A 22,513-nucleotide genomic window follows, 5' to 3' on the forward strand; every position below is an offset into this window, starting at 1 on the left:
CAAGGGAGCTTCACAGTGGATTCAACTGATTCAACTGATTCATAGGTGTCTGATTCAAGGGAGATGAAGTATTCTTCAGAACAACTAGTTTTCAGAACTGTTTAACTCCAAACTCCAGAAAATTCACAATGTTGGATATTCTCATGCCTCTTCCTCCTAGGCATACAAATAATGGTATTGATTACAAGACAGTACCTTGGCTGAAAGAGAGCAATTTTCTGCAGTTCATTGCTACATTGTCAGTGTAATAGGAATATATTCAAATATAAATGTGAAAAGCAAATAAGGTATATCTCCTGAAGCTCAAAATTAAAAATAAACACATTCTGCTATCCTTTACAAATAAATAAATAAATAAATAAATAGAATATCAGTTGGAATAGAGAATCTTACAAATTCAGCAGATGCTTTCAAAATAGTAGTAAAATTCATGAAAGATGAATTCAGATCAAATGATTCGAGTTTTCTCTAAAACTTGTAATTAACAACTTAAATGTAGGGAATGATTTTGCAGTTTGCAAGCTTATGAACATTTTACTTCTGCCTTGATGCAGAACTTTGTTGCCCTTGAATTGTTCTCCGTTATAAATTAAACTCATGCCATAAATCAGGAATCAGGTTAGATAAATGAAAAGACGAATAAGCTTTGGTAGTTAAAGACTACAAATATTTTCTCTATGTACAGACTTTTTCAGTTTGACGAACTCTCTCTCTAGTAGTCTGTACTATTTCATCTGTTACATTATACCCATTATGGCTTAAATGTTTGTTTTATACTTCCTGTAGCAAAATGCATGATCTCTTGAGAGTTAAATTTAGTAGATTAAAACGGACTCCCTTCCAATCTTTTCATGTGGCAGCCTGGCCATAAGATCAAAACACATAAATGTAGGTTATGCTTAATTTCTAAATCAGAGTGTTGTGGACAGATGTTTGAAACCTTAAGATGACTCAGATTCATTTGTTGGATGGCTTTCTGCCTGGATAACCATACTGTAGATCATGCCATTTCTGCTTTACTGATGTATTGCCGTGGTGATGACATATATAATTTTATCATAACCTTTCTGTTAATGGCCCAAACTGTGTCTTCTCTAATGACCATGCAACTAAACCACATTGAACGTGAAGGACCACTTCTGTCTTTCATGTCAGCTGATCTCAGTCAGACAACATGAGAGATGATCATTACTTTCACCCTTTTCTGCATTTCTTTCAGCTTTACCCAGCTCAAGGTGACAGACCCAAAATGATCGGTGTCTTCATTTGATGCAGTATGCCCAGCTGTTTCTTCACTGTGTGGCTGTCTTTGTCTGTGTATGCAACATAGTCAGCCAGGGCTTTTACAGAAAACGTTTCAGTGACCATTTTATTTGAATATGTGTTCCCAGCTGTGGATGTTCATGGTTATGTGGCAGTTTTTGCAGCTAATTTTTCATCAGAAAAGTAGCTGATGTATTCTTACTCGGTACATTTAGATTTTTAGAATCTGGTTCAAAACTCTTTCGACTAAACAGAAAGGCTTGCATAAAAAGATTTCATAGATCTTTGAAGTTACTTTTATTTATCAAGATAAGAATGGTAAGAAAATGGGGACACCATTTTTTCGTTTGCTTCCTTGCATCGGGATAATAAAAAAAAAATTGGTTTTGTTTTAACCTAATTAATCCACTTAGAATGCAAGCTGCTTAATGGAACAGGGACATCTTTATGGAAGGTTTGTTTCTTTTGTAAAGCAACCATGAAAATGCTAAACCCCAGCACATTTTAACTTAGTTTTTCTCTGGCTGCCTTCTTGTTTATAAATTAAATATTTTGACTCTCCTTTTTTGATACTCCGTATTGGCCTTGGTGTGACTTGTTCAAAGAACTCTCTGTCTGGGGTGTTGCAGCAGAGCAGATTCAGACAGTTCTGCTCGGAGAAGGAAGTGGAGAGTTTTGGTTCCCATTTTGCACTTCTGGAACAGTTTAGGGAAGGAAGCACCTTTACACCTTTTATTGTTCGTGGTTGCTGACATCATATCCTTCCCTGACCACTCTGTGCGTGTTTCCTGCCATTCTATCAAGATTCTTCTGTGTTGCAGAGAAGGGATAGTGGGTGTGCATGCATGTGTGTGTATGTGCGCGCGTGTATATATGTCTGAGTGTGAATGTACGAAAGGGAGACAGGAGCGGTCAAGTGCATTTGTCCATTAGCTCTTTTCCCTTCTCAAGGCTCAGATCAATCTTCTGTCAGCTACCACTGCCTCTGCCAAATCATATAGTGAACAGAAGCCCGCCAAAAATGAAGTTCCTCTTTTTGTAAGCAGTCTGATTTTTTTTTTTTTAATGTTTGGGTTTGCAAAAAGAAAAAATGCTGAAGACTGTAACACCATAGCATGTAACTATGTGTTTCTTTAAGTGCAATTTGTTTGCATGTAACCGTGTCATTAAGTTGGAAGGTTTCTTTTATGTGGAGAGTTACTTCAACAAAGCTTCTGGAATTATTTTAAGTTCCTTTTTAGATTCTGTTGGATAATGAAAGCCTGCAGTACTATTTGAGTTTTGTAGGATCTTCAACTTTTCTAGCTAGTGTGCTTTATTAGTGTTAGGGAAATAAAATTTATTAGTTAACAGGAACTTTAAATACTTAATATGTAATCCTTAATCCTGCAAGAACTTTCAAAAAGTATTGAGAACACTGGTGAAGTCCTAGAGCAGCCATGGGGATTTGCTAGTCTCTAGAGTTCTTTACATTCTGTTTGACTTGGAAGTCACCAGCCTTTGAAGGTTATAGCCCTTGAATCAGATGTCTTGATTTACTCATCTGAATCTAACTGATTTGGAATCAGTCCAGCTATCTGCTCTATATATGTACACATATATATTAATGAAATGAATAGAACTATAGGCAAACACATAGTAAGAATAGTAGTGAAGCAGTATGTGTTGATATATATGTATGTGTAAAAGAGTAAGACAGATATAGAGAATACCACAGCATTCCCAATTTCTTTCTAGTAGCAGTAAAAATAGCATAAATTATATTTTAAAAAGGAAATAAATTTGCTAGAAAACTGAAAAGCCTTTATTTGAAATTAGGCTGGTAAGCAAAAAGCAAACAGGAGACAGATTTTTTTCGTCAGTGCAAGAAAACTTAATCGGCTGCCTCTGTTGAAGCAAAATTCTGTTTCTTTGCAAATGGTGTGTTGGATACATATGACCTAACACATTCTGTCTTCTCCTTCAGGTTCTCTCAGATTGTATGATAATATTTAATAACCAAATCATCCTTGCTCCCCTTCAACTTTATTTTCCTGCACATCTATTTTTCCACTTAAAATAAAACTTGTGTAGTTAGTGGATTACTACAGGTAGTGAAGAACAAAATTCTGCTCATCAAGTGTTGCATGAATTAAGATAATTTCGTGTAGATCATAGGAATTTTAAGTGTTCTGACTTTAAACTGTCTATAAAAGCTTTTGTTGTTTGAAGACTGGTCTTAAATGTGGAACTGGTAAGTGCGTGGGAGGGACTCAACATATTGCTCCTCCACTAAGATTTTTGTCCTTCCTGGTAGATTTTCTCAGTATTCAGTGATTTTTCTGAACTCGCTCAGCATCAGCATCTTGATCTGCAGAGCAGCTCTCATCCTTGCTAACCTGTCACCACTGCTCTAATCTGTCCACCCTGACCTTCCACCTTGAAGTGAATAAGAGCTTAGGCAGGCGTAGTGCTGTAAACCGATAGTGCCACTGGCCTCAGCTGAATGAAAGGAAAGGAAATTGTTCCATATGCATTTGCTGTGGATTAGTGTATTGGCTTACTGTTACAGAGAAAGCCTGTTAGACTCCTCTGGGTCCTGCATGTGCATGGGAAACACCACTCTAACTTGCTTTTTGTATCGGAGGTAAGACTATAGGAAAAACAGGAAAGAAACCCAGTCTGAGGAAATTTAAAACTGTTTCTAAAAATAGACTGGGTTTGTTTGTCAACACTGAATATCAGATAAGACTGTCTCCTAACTTTGTTTGGGGAAAAAGTTTTATAAATACATTTAATCTACTTAATTTATTTCAAAGTTTTGGACTTTTTTGTTGTACATATGATCAAGCACCTTTGTGTCTTCTAAGCAGTGAAAAGTTGAATTGTTTTCAAATAAGTAAAAAGCAGCAAAAAATTTTGCAGCCTTTACACTTTGTTATATTGGCAACGTGAATTGTTCCATGTTACATGTTCTGCATTACGGTAATGATTTAGGCATATATAAATATGCCTAGCAAATAATATAAAAAGACATTCATGTACAGAAAGGTAATAAGTATTATACTTGAAAATTTGTTTTGCCCAGCAGATTAATTATATCATAGTGGCTAGTTAGAAAACTCAGACTGACTGCTTATTTGTTAACTTATTTTTTTCTTAGAGTGATAAAATACGTCAGCAGCTTAAACTTTAATGTATGCAAAGAAAATCAAGAGAGAATTGAAGATCAGAATGAGTGAGGTCTAGCTTTTCTACCTCAGTAGCTTTGAATCAGAGCCAAATAATGGATTAAATGGCCAGGACATCGGCTTAGTGTTACATAACATATTGTGAGAATTTATCAGGTTGGCTGTGAGACTACGAGCTTAAAATAAATAAGGAAACACCAGCCTCTGTTTTAAAATCACAAAATTTTTATTTCCAAGGCAATATTTTTAGTACACTATGGATCTAACATAAAAACACTAAAAATCATTTTAAATTAATCTTTTTCTGATTTTTTTTCTCTTCTGTATTTAAAAGAACTCTGTGCTGTTCTGGTCAAAATATGTAAATATAAAAATACAGTAAATGAAGGTTAAAGAGGGACAAAATTGCATCTTTTACTTTAGTACTAGACTGAACATCATTTCTTTATTTTCTTATCAAGTCTTTCATTGCTAAAAATACTTTGCATATGATAGAAATTAATTTTGTGATTTATGACATTTTGTGAAATATGGAATGTGTTCTGCAGTATGTATTTTTATATATTGCATTTAACTGTCCTTAGTTTTGCGATGGAACCAATATTGCAAAGTTCAGGGAGCTAGAGTCATTGCCTTACTGAAACTGTGAAAATATTTTTTAAAACATTCTTAAATTATCATCTGTCCCTATTATTCTGTGCTATATAGCTTGTCTTTTGGTGCAAGAATTTTTATAAGGAAAGATGTATGTGTTTGCTAGTTACAAACCATTTGTCAGAATGTTTTAGAATTTACATTGAAATCAGGGAAAATGCACTACTGTTTTCTTCAAGTATCTTGAGTAATACTTGCACTAATCTACATTCTTAAAGAATAAGGTTAAATATTTTGGATTTAAAGTAGCTGACGTCTCTCATATATCAAGTAACACTTTAATAAAGGTCCATCCTATTTGCATAATGAGGGACATTATCACCTCTGCTGTCAAAACACAAGATTGTTTTCCCTTCAGAAATGAATTAGCTGGCCTACTTAGCATACATAGGTACAGAAAGGTTCATTAACTCTCTGATTTAGGTAATTTTTCATATTAGAGCAGTGAGTGATATTTAAAACTAGAGACACCTAATTCCGTTAAAAGTTTTGGCAATGTGTATTTCAGGCCTTTTCTTCATTCCTTGATATATTGGCGGGTTTGTTCATAAAAAGAAGCCTTTGAATTAAATTATTATTTCTGTATGCATTATTTATTTTATAGATGCAGTAAATTTTTATTATAATTTACTTGTACACTAAATTATAATTAGGATGCTTGGTCAGCTCCATATAGTAACTTTCATCTAGTTATCAATTTTGTAATAACATTTGATTTCCTTTCTGTGTTTAGCAGGAACGGATGCAGGGGACTGTGAACTGAGTAGTGCAAGTGCCGAAGAAGGAGGTTTGTTTTGAGGAAACGGGAAAGAGGAAGAAAAGAGAAGGGAAAAATACATAATTTTAAGGAAGAAGGAGAGGAAAAAAAACGGGGACTATGGGGAGAAAAAAGATTCAGATTACAAGGATTATGGATGAACGTAACAGACAGGTGAGTAGCAAAAATATTGTATTTGAACATCATATTATATTTCTCAGGCGACTTATTCTCATAAGTGATTAAAAAGGTGGTAACTTTGTGTATGTATACATATACCTACATATATGTATACATATACACAATGTATGGAAGACTATCAAAGAAAAAGTACTTTTGGAAACAACCAGGAACCTCACACACAGTTTTTTCAAGTTTAGTAACATGCATAGTTAGGAATTTATTACTTGAGGCCTTGATTCTACAAAGACTGATGTGTATGCTTTACTTTGGGCCCCCTCTGTACTCGCTTTGACTTCAGCATGTAATATACATGGTTAAGCGCATCTGCAAGTTGTTACAGGATACAGGCTTTTAGTACTGTATTTTGTGAACTATTATAGTATGAGTTTATTTGCAGGAGGACTTGCATTTAAATTCATAGATCCAAATCATTTATGTTTCTACATGTTTGCAGTGTTTTTATTTTTACCTCCTTCACACAAAAATGACACTACTTCATAAAAAATCTCATCTTTTCCTGTCTGAACATGAATTTTAAAAAGACTTCGAGCAGCCTAACACATTCTAAAACCCACATACAATAATATTGGCATGTTGTAGTTATGAAACTCCGTTACTGATGCTGTGGCTAAATAGGTCCAGCGGGACTGGTTAATTAATTACTACCACTGCTTTAGATAAAATGGCTGAGTAGCTGTCCCATATTACCAACACTATCTCTGCTAGTTAAAATATGGTCATAAATTAGAGAAACCGCTTTCCTGTTTTCAGAAAAATAAAATGCAACAATTGGCATCTTAAAATAAAATCAGTGAAAAGCTGCTGCTGTTTACATTTGATGTAAATGGATGGACGTTTTGTTGAAATTGGAGATTCACAAGTGTGAGAAACTCTCCATAAAATTATTTAACACTATGATTAGTGTTCTTCATATATGTGGCTACAATTCAGGAGTAATCTTCAGTAGCTGTTTTTTAAGAACTTGATTTTGAGATACTATTAATATATTAGTCTATTCATTTGATCTATAAATTTCTTCATATACTCAGGTTGTTTTTTAAGAAGTGGTTATGTTGTTAGTCTTCAAGGATTTTATAAAGCCATAAAGAATTCAACCTAGGCATAACAACAAAGTATAATCTTCAAATATGCTTTCCCAGAATTTTAAAATTCTGTAGTGTTAGTAGTCACTTGTGTTCTCCATGGCAGAAAATCATGTTTAAAAGCAAAATTACATTTATGATGGATACATTTTGTGTTTTCCCTAAAGGTTGCCTATTGCTGTGGGCCAAGCCAAAAAGCAGTAATTCTATCAATATGAAACCACCACCATATTTATTTTAATTGCTCTATAGCTTGGAATTGAAATTGGATTTGAAATATTGAACTGAATTTATCATTAAACATTAAGACAATAGTTGTTTGGAGTTTTCCTATATTACCATGGTTTCTTTTTGAAGTGAACCTGAATTATTTCGTAAATGATACTACAAAATTTTGCCATTAGTAACAGTAGTTTATACAATAGCTTCACTGTCAAGGTGCTTACTCAAATATAGGATTTACGGAGAACTTAATCCCCAGTTTTGTCAAAAAGATATCCTTCAAGAGGCTAAATTTACTTTAAAAAATGAAGCCAGCTAGTCTTTCAGGTCATTCACAGTAGAGTTTCAAGACCTCCAGCACCAGCTTTCAGAACTAGTAATTATGAATAAAACTATAACAGTAGAATACTAACAACTGCAGTGTTAGTGCAGCAAGTGTTTATCTTGCTAGCATTTGATAATGTCCATCATGTTAATTAGTGGCTGTGAGGCTGAAGCTATAGATTTACCCTCCACATAGTATAATTGGCTTGATTCTGCTTCTCATTTCTACTAATATATTGAAACATAATTTAGAAAGTGTTTCTACTGGTTTTATCCTCTTTGCATTTAGTGCCCTGATTTAAAGCTCAGTGAAGCCAATGAAAAGATTTCCATTGATTCATTTGGACTGTGAGATCAGGCTTTTTAGTTGTAGCGATATATATGTCATTAAATACAACTGGATTTTCACTAATAGCTGATTCATCTTTTAACCATTTGTATGAGATGTACTCTTTCACAAGCCTTACTGTTTCTTAAAAAATAATGTATTCCATGAGCAACTGCTGCTTCACTGAAGCTGCATCAATTATTTGTTTTCTAACTTACATGCTTCCAGTAATCTTAAAATAGTAACTGGCTTATATTCCTATATTTTTTTTTTTATTTGATTACATAAATATATTTGAATGCACAGAAAAGATTAAAAGGTTGCACTGGGAAAAAGAAAAAAGGTTAAAAGTTTTTTGATTAATAAAATCAAGATACCAGCTGAAGCACAGTTCCACAAAGCTTATTTGCAGCTCCATTTACCATGATATGGATGGAGACTGTTTTCTTTTCTTTCTTACTACCTCACCGAAAGACGTTTGCAAGAACAGCAGCAAATCTGTTGACTTGAAACTGCCTTATTGTTGCTTATATTCAAACTCAGTGTGGTTTCACAATACAAGGCATGCTAGATGGGAATATGATATACTTGGATAGTGCATCCTCAGCTGTTTTCAAGCACATAAATTCTCTGCAGGACAGCACATGCAGGGAAAAATAGATGGAACACGTATCGAATGAGGGGATATAGCAATAGTTTAATTTTTCTGCCCTCTCCCAGTGCAAGAGTAAATCCATTTGGATAACAGCGTTTTTGCAAAAGGGTTTAAGTTGTTACAAGGCCTGTGGAAGGTGATTTCTTTCCTTGCTTTTCCACTCATTTGCCAAGTGTCCTGACTAGCTATTCACGTTAACCATTGAATGGAGTACTTGTTCTATCACTGTAACAGCTGCTTTCTTCCACACTACTGTCTGCTATGCTGGGAGGCTCCCCTACTGTTCGAAGTCCTTCTATGAGTGGATTGGGAAGGACAAAAATAGTGCTGACCTCCCTTCACGAGGATTTCTTCTGAGCAAGTCTAGTGGGTTGGATTTGTGTACTTTAGTGACCATACTGGTAATAAATGTAAGTTGAAACTGTCCAGAGTCAGATGTCTGGCTGCAAATCTCATAGAAATGTGCAATATGGGGATATGATCTGCACTTTTCCAAAAACGATTTGAAACTTTGACATTTTGGGATAAGTTAAAGGAAAACTACTGCAACCTAGACATCAGAGGCCCAGTCCTTTCACCCTGGACTGCATAAGAGCTCTGTCGTTGACTTCAGTGAGTGCAGAATTCAGGCTTTTAATTAGGAGGAGCCATTAATTTCATGTTCTGTCATGTGGGCTGCCAGTTGGCTGTATTTTCCTGGCCGTCATAGTTACCGTGTGGTGACAAAGGTGGCAAGGATGTTTGAATCTTCTGTGAGTGATCACAAATTATCTTTGGTTGTGAAAGTTTCAGAAAAGCCCATCTGAAAAATTCCCTTTCACGCTGCTTTTAGCTACAAGGAGAAGGAGTATGATAACTGCCAGGGCTAGAGTAAACGTGTATTTATTTGTGTAGTTTAGTTACCATCATGATATTAAATGGAAAGGAAAACTCTCAAGAGAATCCTGTTATAAGCAGCCAATGTGACCAGAGACTTTCTTTTTGTTATTGAGGCACTGGATAATACAGTCTTCATAAATGTGGAATGAATCTCTGGTAGCACTACTCAGGCTCATGAGATCATGGTAGCTTTGTCAACAGCCCATTCGAGTAGACTGCATACGTGATATTAGTTGCACCACCAACAGAACCGATAGCCAAAAATATTAGCACTGATATCTAATGTTGGAAGCTCCTAGCTGCTATGAGTTCTTTGTGCAGAAATTTCAATCCGGCAGACTGGAGAAGGCTGCTGTGAAGAATTCTGGCTTGTTTAAAAAAAAAAAAAAGAAAAGAGGAAGGGCATTTGCAAAAACATGGGTGAACTTTATTTTCATGTGTTTTCGTAATTGAAAGAAATAATTCAACTAGCTCTGTTATGGTGAATACATGAAGGAAAAATTGCCTTCATCTGCCTCAGAAAAGTCCTTGTATTTTTTCTATTTGTTTTTCATCAGTTTGAAATATTTTGTTAGTTTTAATGAGGGCCTTTTGTGGTCTGCTGTAGACTGGGATCATCTGAAACTCTCTTTGCAACAGTCCAGGCAGGGCTGCCCAGGCCTAAAATAAATAGGTGTAATGACGTAAATGATATTGTATTACTGTTATACAAGGTCACTTACAAAATATCTCATTAAATCCATGGTCTGTGAGCTAAATCCAGAGGTACATTGACCCAGGAAAGAGGGCATATTGACCCAATGACATTCTGGTATCAGGTCTGGAACACCTTCTTGCTTTTAATCCACTGGTTTTTCTAGTTAGTAGTAAGAAATATCAGGTCTTATATGGCGATCCACCATTTTTCATCCGACTGATCATCTTGCTCATTAGTTCTGCATTTTTTTTCCTGCTTGTGAAGCATGCTGTTGTCAGATTCACAGTTAAAACTGAGTTGAACTTAGCTAATGATTCTGCATACTGTTTAAAACATCTCTTTCAATTTGTAATGAGCTGCTGGGAGCTTAAGTGTTATTAAATACCATAGGAAGTGTACACTTCAGTACTAAGGTGCCTAAATAGTAAGACACCCTTTTTAAAGTATCGTGTCTGTGTAATTCTATGGGGTACGACAGTAACAAACACTTGCTGTTTAACTTTTTCATGCATAGACCTTTTATCATTCTTTGATTCCTGCAAATGTGTAAAGCTATAAAGCAAGTCTTACTGCAGTTATCAGCTCAATAGAGAACAAATTAAAGCAGATAAGTAAAGTGAGGTTATGGGGCAGGGGAAGAATATCCTGGAGGGAAATGACCGTTTGCAGGAAGACCTAGATTTGTTCTACTGACTTCGATACCTAATGCTGCTAGTTTCAAAACTAATTTCAGCCTTGTGTATCTATTTTTATCTGTGTTTCACCTCTATTTAAAAGGAAAGAGTAAAAGGCTATCAGCTGAATCAGAAACTCCCCTGCAGAAAGAGAGAAGAGCCTTGCACATGAGCACAAGTTAGATGATAGAAAATTTTTTGCACCAATTTCCTGATATTTTCAGTCTTCCCTCATGGGGTGTCTTCATTTTATCCAAGATCTGAGATTTTATGATTTTTTCCCCAGGGGAAATGTTTCGTATGAAAACATAACTGCTTAACTATGCAGTTAAGGATCGTTCTGTTCAATGAACCTTTGTCTTAAACATCACTTGCTTTTTATCTTTTACATATTTGAATTTGTTCTCTTGCTTACATTAAATTGCACACAGTAAGACATATACTTGGAATATAGCATTACAGTCAGGCCTTGGTCCTGTTTTTTTCAGAGATGAAGTTAAGTTTCTGTACGTTTTCCCAAGTTTTCATGACTCCTAAATTGTAGCGATCTGTACAGCCCTGGCAGCACTTTTCATGTTATGCCAGACTGTCTGAGAAGTAAAATTTTAGGAGAGGTGCTGAACTGAACCGTGAGTTTCTAGAATGTATTATATTTAAAGTTAAGTGTGCTTGTATTACAAATGTATGTTTTGAGCATAATTTGGAGTGAATTAGCATAAGGTAAATATTTAGGGCAAATTACTTTTAATTCGAAGTGTGAGCAAGAAGCCTAAGTAAAGAAAGTGCAGTAGTGAATGAGGCATCTGCCAACACAGCAGAGCTGAAAACCAGTGCAGACACAGGCACAGCCTTGCTGTCTTGCAAGGAATGGTTTGGAAAGCCCTGGGGGGGAAAGAGCTGGAGGTGGGAAGCAGAACTGAAGCCATTGTGGAGAGGAAGAAGTTACACTCTTCCTGTTATGACAGGAAATGCAGACAAATGTGCTTCCTGACCATTTGCTCAGCAGGGAATGAAATATTCTTTGACCTTTACCTTATGAACATTTTAGCAGCACAGAACTAGTAAACATGTTTTTTACCCTAAACATCTATTTGTACCTGCCAGAACTAGTGATAGCATTCTGAAAAAAAGGAGTCGGCGTTCTTGCATATTGTATTAGCTACTGTGTTTTTGATAGCGATGATGGTTTTTTGCCTAAAATACATAGATATCTGTATATCTATATATAATGGACTTAATCTTATCTCCCTGATTCAACAAAAGGAAATGAAGTATCAGAGATTAGCCGTTATTATTCTTGCATCCCTGTCTGGTTTTAGATCTTAATTTGTAAGTTAAAGTGGGAAGCATATTGATACTGCCTAACCTACTAATTTCTGAGTTGCTATATCATCTGTTAATTAACACATCTTCCAATTATCCCTCCTCTCTTTACTTACAAAGAAAAAATTTGTATGAGAGATCCACTATCATGCGTCGGATTTGGGCGGACTGAATAATATCACTATTTTAAGTATTTGATCTGTTATTTACGTAACATACAAGTACAAAACCTTCCTTTTTATACGGATTAATCATGAACATTTTATTTCTTATAGCTATAATTTTAGGGCATCCTGCTTAGAACTCCTCTTTATCTGGACTATTCAGCAAGTAGTAGCTCAATACGCTTGAGGCTTTCTGGGACAATAGCTCTTTTACCAGCATAAATCACTGCTGTCTCATCCCTGTAAGTTATGCTGGAGGGTTATAAGAACATGGAAGCAGGCTGCTGAAGGTCCTTCACTGCTCTTTAAAGGGTCTTTCATTTAATATGGCATGCCCAGCTATTGCATAAAGGAAGGTTTGTCTAGAGCGAATCTTGCACTGGTGCTGCTTCCCAGTCCCGCTGAGAGTTACTGTAAAGATTGTTGCAGCCAGGCCTCTTCATCTGACAAACAGATCTAAACAAAAATCAAATAGGAGGAAGGGGAAGAGAGAATATGACAAGAGCTGTTGCCTCTCAAGTAGTTATTTGAGGTTTCAACATATGATAGGATTAGGTGCCTGGCAGTGACCTTTTAGTCAAGAGTCCCTTGGTTTACACATGGCCAACTTGACTTTATGTTTGAAGTTAGGCAGATTGCTCGTGTAGTACCTCCTATTTGTCACATACATCGCATCTGCCATGCTTGCTCTAGTCCCTGTGTCAGAAATTTAGACATTCCAGTTGAAATAAGAACAAACAGAACAATATTTCTTCTTGACCAGGCAGTGTCTATATCAGATACTTCTGTGCATCAGTGGTCCCTGATTTTTGCTAGTCAGTCATACATGTTTAAAGGCAGGAAACGTATATGGGAACGATTATGTGCAAATTCCCTGTTTCTCTCATTTTGCTATGTCAGTAGCTATATAACTTTATAATCAGGATAGGAAGAAGTAAGTGGAACACTGATATTTTGCCACTGGCTGGACTGAAGTGCTTGAAAGATCACAGGACTGCTACTTTCAAAACAAAATGTTAGCACATAGGCTGTGACTGTTAGTGACAAATACGGAGTGCTGTTATGGCTTAGCCTCTAGGAGTGTGTGAGATTTCAGAAAAAGTACTAGAAGAACCTGAATTAAAAATAAAGATAAAATAAAATAATTCCAAGCCAACTCCCACCAAAAAATACAGAACGAAACAAAGACTACATTGTGACAAAGATAAATAATGTATCCTGAAAGCTGTATTCATTAAATGGGAGTATTTATGGCTGCTTCTGTACCTCCACTGATGTATCAACATCTATAGGAAACATATAATTGTTGTTACAAATTTAGCTAAATAAGGACTATTACCAGTGGCTACTATTGCCATTTACACACACACACATTTAAATTTAAATTTCAGCACGTGAAAGAATTTATAGTCGCAACCAAGCGACATTGCCTTCTAGTTCAGTTTAAGTAAGTTTTACCTACCAGCGATTAAACAAGAAAGTCTGCTCTGGGCCAAATTACCCTCCAAATGGAGCATATCACAGTGTCTGATATGCACACTTGAATTCAGGCTGTCTACACTTAGAGACATTGCAATGACTAGTCCGTGAACCATCTCTCAGAAGATTCTTGCAGCTTTATGCATGAAGAGCTAGTTGAGAAGTGTTTCCATGGTATTGAAGAAGACCCAGAGTTGAAGTGGAAAAACTTCCATTTAACAATCCTCTTTTGTCAATGCCTTTCCTTTAGCACATACAGTGGGTTTCACCTTTAGTCAGAATTTCATCCAAAATGCATAAAAAGCTTGCCTTGCTTTATATCAAGGAAGTTGGAAGCTGGCTACTTCATTGTTGTTTTTGTTTTTTTTTTAGATTTCCCAATACTTGAAAGCAGCATCTGATTTGCTCACAGCCTATAAAGTCATCAGCATTTATGCTTTTTCATACACAAAAATGCTGCAGGCTTTAGTAACCTACCTTCTTGGTACCTCCATTCCTGTTATGAGGGCAGTTTGGCTCTTAAATTTTTAAAAATAACCTTTAAATAAGTAAAATAACCATAGTGCTAAGACAAATAGTAATAGACTAGTGGGTTTTCAGTTAATACGAAGGGATGGAATTAGGTTATTTTTTGGTATGTTTCAGAAGTAAATGTGGTACTCTCCGCACACTGCTCTTTTTGCAATACGTATAAAACTATGCATAAAAGCGCCTCATAACAGTATTTAGGAACTGTGTTGGTGTTTCAAACCTTGTGTTTTATATACACATGCTTAAAAAGGTTTTAAAGACAGTTGAATGCTGGCTTCTTATCTGTTCCACTTCCTCCCTCCACTCCACTTTCATTCTCCCCAGTTCTCACACTGTCATTACAAAATATTATATCCCAAAAAGAGAAAGACTTCCTAAATTGCCTATCATTCTCCTAAAAAGGAGAAAATTTGTGAACTGAAAAACACCTGTAAATTAGCAGTGGTTTAGACAACAGGGATAATTAATCATATCTTGACTAATATCGTCAGGAAAGAAAATGTAGTGATTTGATTTTTGCTGCTGGAAAAAGTTAAATATTAAACAGATATTGAAATGCATGCACTTTTTTGGATGTCCTTTTTAAATATGTTGATGAATTGTCTCACTGTATGTGTGTTTTCTTTCAGTCTCGCTAGTGTTCTTTATGTAAAATGACAAAATTACATTGTCCATTGTTATATGATGCTATCATGACTGAGAACTTTGAATGCAGTATATGACATTAAGGCTATGTGATCACCTGGATTTTTTGGTACTGTAGCTACAGCTACTCCAGAGCTTGTGTTCGTGCGGATTGTGTGTGTCTTGTTCATTCTCAGCACTGAGTCAGTTCAAGTGTAGACAAAGCTTCTTAAGTGTACACACTGCCTTCCACCTAGAGAAAAGAGACCAAATGCTTTAAATAATAGATGCTAATTTTTACCACTCAGCAAAATTTCTGCCCTACTGGAGTATTATCTGTTACTTTAGACAATATTTATTAGATACTTTTAGTTTGCGTGAGTATGGTTACATAACAAATGATTAACAAATTGAGACCCAAAGAAAGTTTAGTAATAAAGATGCTGTCTATTTATATTGCTCACAAAAATATTTTAGCGTATGGAAGAGAAGCATATTCATCTTCCTTATGTAGCCACATAGAATAAAGTATGAAAAAAGATCATTGTTTTTAAATGTCTTGAAGAGTATTCTTAATCTTTCCAGAAGTTACTGACCTTTCACTATACATTTGAAAATACAAGTTCACCTCTACTATAAACTGTTGTAAAAGCATGATAAATTTACATATATATATATGTATGTAATATATATGTAAAAATAAGCCACAATGAATAGCATATCTAAAAAGAAAAGTAATATTCCAGATCACTATAGAAACAATAGTAGATACAATTTTTTTTAATGCGTTTATCAGCAGTAGCAGAAAGCATTATCTGATAGATTTAGAAAATGTTAGAAAGATCAAGGAGTTAAAAACAAATCAAATTCAGTGCAATTAAGATTATATTTTAAAGAAAGAAAAAAAAGATCTAGCTGATTTGTTCTTTTTTTCTCTTTCCACAAAAAGGAACTCTAACCGGTACCGTTCTGGTGATAGTATTATGAAATAAGTATGTGCTATGCAGCACAGCTGTGTGGTTATTCTAGATGTTCAGGAGCACCTAACAGTAAACACAAACAGTCGCTTTAAAGATATTTCTGTACTGGAGTGTACTTTGATGGTAAGAAGCTGTAACATGCTAAACTCTGAGGTTTCTGTGCAACAGAAACCATACTGTACGGAGACGCTCCACCTACAGCACTGTGGTCAAAAAGTTGATTGAAAGGCATTTTAGATGCAGAAAAATATGTTGAGTTAGGACATTTTATTTTCTGTATGTTTAGCTTTTTCTAAAACATGCTTTTATATATATGTATGTTTCAACAAATGCATTGCAATTTTCTGTAATCAGAGAAAACATTAAAGGAGTATTTGAAAGACTAGGGTTTTTTTCAGAATTTGAATGAAGCTTTGTTACCTATCTCATTATTCATTCCAAATATCAAAAGCCATTGAGACAGACAAATTTAGAAAGAACTTGCTATCAATTATGCATACTTGAGACCAGTGCTGTGGAAAGTATGTTTTTAAAATGCTTGAATAATTACATTTAATGGCAATCCATCTTTTCTTAACAGTATGTTGACAGAGGCTAAAGAGATTGAAATGACAATAAGAGGAATAACATTCAGTATACATTTGGGAGAATAAGTGTTCATAGTATTGGCACAGAGCCTCATCTTTCTGAGATGGACTAGCAAATAGGGATTAGCAATACTTAAAGGTCAGGTTTTCCGTGGCCTGTCGTGCTGGGATTTTCAGGTAGTCTGGGGTCGCAGTTAGCATTAACTTGCATTAGGAGTGTGACAAGATGAAACAGCAGCCATATGAACCACGTACAGATGAATCTTCTTGCCTCAGTATGAGAGTGCAGAGGTGCTACTGCTTATGGGTATTAAGGAATGGTAGCAACAAGTGCAGGACTGGGCAGACCTATAAACTTGATTGCGTGCCTGTCCTTGACATATCAAATAACCTTGACTACATATTAAATTTGATTAATAATAGGCTTAGCAAAACCATATTTTCGTCTTAAAAATTCTTGTCTCTTAAAATTATTAGAGAAAAAAATGAGTGTAAAAAAAAATCACAGTCATTGTATACACTTAATGGAAATCACATATATGAAGAAACAGAAGAAGGAGGAAAATTCAACCATACAATTAACTTAAACAGCCCATAGTAGTTTCTTATTCTGAGTCATATGTCTTACTGGAACTTGTAAGCTAGTGCAGAAAAGAAGAGGGCAAAAAAATTATTTGATGTGCAGGTCTTTCATTTTCAAAACAGTCCCTGTGGAAATTTATGGTTTTGTACAGAGTAATATTTTTCATACTGCCTATGTTTTGCATGATGTCAGGGCATTAGCTGGCCTACTGAGAACTTGCAAGCACATCTCTCTTTTTTCCTATATAATATGACCCAAAGTCCTTTGTACTAAAAAAATTCCAGTTCATATTTCTAAGCATCTAATTTGAAACAAAATAAAGAATGCTACATCTCTGTTTAGAAAAGGGGTTGTTTCAAAGGTGGTATTTGTTGCCGGCCAACTATTGTTTGTTCTTCATTTGTGCTTTATATTTCTCATTTCTCACATGAGTGTGTGAATTTTTAACACTAGATATTTCTTCAAAACTGTTGTGAGTGTGTTTATACGAACAATGTATCTGTTTCACACAACTTAAATTCTGTATGAAATAATTTCTTCCACTAAATATCTAGCAGGAGTTGCGGGGCATGGAATCAAAGTCAATCACTATCAAAAATAAGAATTGACTCCACATGTTCAAACTATTTACAACTGCAAATCTGAGGTGCAGTTTTAAAATATTGATGGGAAAGATGTATGCAGTATAAAGAGTATATGAATTAAAAAGTTACAGAGAAAGATGCAGCATCAACACTTCATAGCGCTATTTAATGAAAATGTCCCGTGCTCTTTACCTGTACCTTGAGTTTCGTGCAGTGAGGATTTGGGTATATTTCCTCACTTACATAACACACACACATACTTATATTCTGGTTTGGAACTATATTTATATTTATGCATTTGCCTTCTGAACATGTTCAATTCAAAGACTAAAGCAGTCACGCATTATATTTCAAAAAAAAGAAGAAGGACTACAAGACCAGCTTGGGATTTTTGATGGACCTTTTTTTCTTTTTTGCCAGGTGACATTTACAAAGAGGAAATTTGGGTTAATGAAGAAGGCTTATGAGCTGAGTGTTCTGTGTGACTGTGAGATTGCTCTGATCATCTTCAACAGCACCAACAAACTGTTCCAGTATGCCAGCACTGATATGGACAAAGTGTTGCTGAAATACACCGAGTACAATGAGCCGCATGAGAGTCGAACGAATTCGGATATTGTTGAGGTAAGATTCTCTGTTCTGTGAGCATTCTTTTTTTACTTTGCTCTGAGTCGGAGGTGCGAGAGGCCTGATCACCTTTCTCGAGGGTTGTAGAATGTACCCTGGAGGTGACATAGCAGCAGGAGAGCAGAAGAGGGACAACGGAGTTTGGGGGTTGGAGGTGGTGCAGCAGAGACTGGAGGGAATCCGTGTCTTTTGTGAGCTGTAAGTTTTATCCTCCTGAGTCTCGCACGCTCAGCAGAAACTCTTGCAATGGGATCTCTGGCTCCCTGTCGTCCAGCTTTCTGTGCTGCTTTGTCCCGTTAGTCCTCTCCACGCCTTGACCACTACCTCCCAGCTGAATCTCCCCCTTGTCTCCTAGTCGCTCCTGGTGACATGCTCCGCAGAAAACATGGTGTGCCTTGTCTCCTCACTCCAAAAGTCATAATGTCCTCCGTCCAGGAGGAACTAACAAATACATTGTAAAAGATGTGGAAGAAAAAGGTTTAGAATCACTGCTTTAGGGCAGTCGACTGACTTGTTCAGCTTTTTGATTATTTACAAAGGAGGTTTAACAAAATGCAAGAAAAGTTTACTTACGAGCTGCACAATAACAAATGTTTCAGCTACTTCACGCAGAATGCTGTCACCATAATATAATAATAACAGTATCAAAGCAATTCTATCAGAATGCTAGAGACATCTTGTAATGATTTAAAAAATACTATATAGGGCAAGTTGTATTAACAATTACTGAAAATTATTAATTAAAATTTAAGATTTTCAATTTTAAGCTTATAATATTTGTAGAAAAGTCATTTTACTTTATAATCACATTAGGATTCAAGCCACACAAAATAAATGAAGCTTTCAATGATTTTGTTGTAATAGCAAAACAATCAAATGTCTAAAAATTTGGTTATGTGACTTATGCAACTCCTGTTTTCAAAGCAAGGAAGGATGAGGTCCTGTCTTAAAGATCAGTGAAAATTTATTCAGAAATGCTCCTGAATACCTTGGCCAATACACTTAGATTACTTCAGATCTTTTTAAAGGTGTAGTTTCAGATTTTTAAATAATCTGGATATTGTTTAAAATGAGACTTTGGGGTTTTTGGAATCTTCACCTGGGTTAGTCATGTTTTTGAGACTAGCAATGGAAGAAAGTAAGTGTGTGAATTACATATAAAATGTTTTTGATGGATTAAAAATACTGTATAATAGACATCGTTATGCTTGTTACAAGATGTCACAGTCACATCACCATAGATTGGCAAAGACTGCAACCCAGGAATATATATCACTTTTCTGTCAATCCTTATGTCAACATATAGGATGATACTGTTTTGCTTCCTTTATGATCTCCCGGCAGATTTTCTCCTCCATTAGGAGAGGATGAGGTTCTGACAGCAGAACAAAAATTTATGTGAGTTAAGACTGAGAGGAAAGTACATAATTTCTTCCTCCTCTCCATCATCTCTTTTCCTCTCTTACTTCAAATCTCCTATGCAGACATGAAGCCTTTCCTGTCACCTACCTCTAGTAAGCACTTGTCGTGTCCAGCAGAATTCAAATTCCGTCCCCAAAATAATGCCCTGCCCTCTTTCAGTGGCAAAAAGCCAGAATATTATTAGCAGGAAAATTTTCCTGTGATATCTTTACTTCTTCCTGCAGGCTTTCTTGTGGGAATAGGTGAGTAAGCCAGTAGTCAGGGATTTATTACTTGCTTCACAATGAACTAATACTTTTGATTATGAGGACTATGTTTTTTCAAGAAACTTGAATGAAAATGTAAATTTAAAATAATTCTGTCTGTTTTGTTGTAACTTTGAGATTTTCAGAAGGAGCACTCTCTGCACCAGCAAAGTCCCTTTCCTGCAAAAATAGTGGACCAGTTTGGATAGGCTGATAGGCAATTTTGCATGCAGACATGCTTTGGCTTTACCCAAAATTTGGTGGGCATCTCTTTTCACTCCTCTAAAAGGAGCCAAATAAAAGTAGGTAATTAAAATAAACATTATTTAAATTGAGTAATCTAACAATACGCAGAAAAGGCCAAATGAAGTGCATGTTTATAGTTTTTCCATATGTTCTGTCAGCTCTGAATTCAGTCATTTGATCATTTTGCTGTTAAGTTTTTCAATGTTTCGCCTGTAATGCAAAATACTTAAGCCACACCAATGCCAGTACTGTTTCAGGATCAAAGGAGTACTTGTGCAGGGTGTAGATTTTGAACAAGAGTTTCATCTTATCGTGCCTTTACTTGATAATTAACATCACAGTTATGAGTACAGTATAGGAATAGAGCGCATGAAAGTATGCAATCTGAGAAATGGCTTGATTTAGTGTAGTTTGGATATATTTTTAGGTACAGGATATAAATCTACCACACATTTAAATATTTAAATTGATCAGTTAAACTGACTACATTACACATATTTTCCTTGTAAGGAGTCCATTTTTTTTCGCTTTCAGACAGCTAGATTTCACACTTACAAGTTTTTAATCTTGTTCTTCCAGAGCAATCAACAGCAGCTGAGAATCAGACAGTATTATTAAATCTGATCATTTTCAACTAAATGACTGTTCCATAACTATATTTCAGCAGAAGAAAAGGGCATAGCTGTGCTCACAGATTTCTGCACAATATTAGAGAAAGAAAACTTTTTTAGGTAGACTTATGAAAATTTGAAATATAACTGTCAACCGTATAAAGGTCTTTAATTTAGAATCCAATTTCGGTTCACATTCAGCATAATATTAACTATTTAGTTACTTTTTGGTTGTCGTAGAACTGTGTTATCAGTCATTAGAATGTGGTATAACTTCTTTGAACAATCTATATTCAAAGAAAATCAAAAGAGTAGGTCTCTAATATGTAGTTAATTACTTTTAATTTAAACCACTGCTATTCAAATCGAAAAATTACATGAATTTTCATGTAGGTCTGGCTAAAGCTGTTAATTTTATTAAGCAAATGTTTCAGTTTAATTACTGGGATTAATTATATTTAGCATTTCTGAAGGAATGAGTCTTCGGGCCATAATTTGTTATTTGAAGTATCAGAAGACACCACATGTCAGATGTCTAACAAACATTACACTGTTTTTCAAGGGAAAAATTATTTGACATTCATTTTAATACTTGTATTACTGCAAATCAAGCAATTTGGTCCTACCCAGCTTATAGGTGTATGATCTGATTACATCTGCCATGATGTAAAATGGAGTGGCTAATATTAAGAGAATTGTAAAGTTCAGTTACTATTATTCTTTGAGCTATTTTGGTTTAATGATTTAAACAAATAGCTTATACTTTTTTCATACATGTAGTAATTTTACTTACACATAATAAATATAACTGAGATGGTCTTCTCCAGTTACCTCATTCAAAATGGAGTTAATTAATCTGCAGTTTGGTATATCTGAGTTCTTCAGATCACAAAAATTATCTACCAGCTGAATGTGTTTCAGTTATTGCCAGTAAATACACTTAAAACATCCACAGGTAACTAAAAGTCAGTCTGTACTCATGAAGGAGAAAATATTTGCATTCAACACTCAAGTTTATCCACTTTAAGCAACAGTGACAATCACTGTGAGTCTTACCAAAATCTGTATGGAGGTTTTATGATATGTATTAGTTCTGCAAAAAAAATGTTCATTCTGAGACTTCTGTTTAGAGTTAACTGGATTCTTAAAACTGAAGCCTTTATGTCCTCACCCACCAAACCACTCACACCACAGTCGTTCATTCAATTTTGCTTCAGTTAAAAAGTGCATGTTGGTTGCTGGATATAGTAACTTATTTTAAGGAATAGTAGAACCTGTGCAGGGTTCCTTCAATGCTGCAGGAAAAAAGATTAATTTCATCTTTATGCTAACTTCCAAGTGCTGTATGTAAATACCAACAATATATTCAGCAGCTGTCATTTAAAATCCTGTGATATAATTACTAGAAGATTTGTAATTCTTTACTTTAAAATGGGATTACATTTTCTCTCATTACAAAATCCTGTGGCATTTGGTACACAGTCTTTGGTACAGAAGTAGTGTTTTTACAACTAGAGTTCCAATCTGTCCTTAGAAGTTTGTCAATACATTAAGTTCCTATCTGCTCTATCAGAAAAAACTTATCTCATGAGTTTGTT

General features: G+C 35.3%; 1 protein-coding gene across 13 annotated transcripts in view; it reads left to right on the plus strand.

Annotated features, from left to right (window-relative positions):
• Window positions 1-22,513, plus strand: part of MEF2C (myocyte enhancer factor 2C) — a 128,094-nt gene that overhangs the window by 45,066 nt on the left and 60,515 nt on the right. For 9 of the 13 annotated variants that reach the window (XM_075137773.1, XM_075137771.1, XM_075137774.1 and 6 more), the window contains exons 2-3: window positions 5,821-6,018; window positions 18,185-18,388. In XM_075137773.1, the coding sequence (XP_074993874.1) occupies window positions 5,965-6,018; window positions 18,185-18,388 (258 nt within the window). In that variant the 5' untranslated portion in view covers window positions 5,821-5,964. Of the gene's footprint in view, window positions 1-5,820; window positions 6,019-18,184; window positions 18,389-22,513 lie in introns of those variants that run through there. The other 4 variants (XM_075137768.1, XM_075137762.1, XM_075137763.1 and 1 more) reach the window with 2 other exon arrangements.

This window comes from Calonectris borealis, chromosome Z (assembly GCF_964195595.1).
Source record: "Calonectris borealis chromosome Z, bCalBor7.hap1.2, whole genome shotgun sequence".
Taxonomy (NCBI): domain Eukaryota; kingdom Metazoa; phylum Chordata; class Aves; order Procellariiformes; family Procellariidae; genus Calonectris; species Calonectris borealis.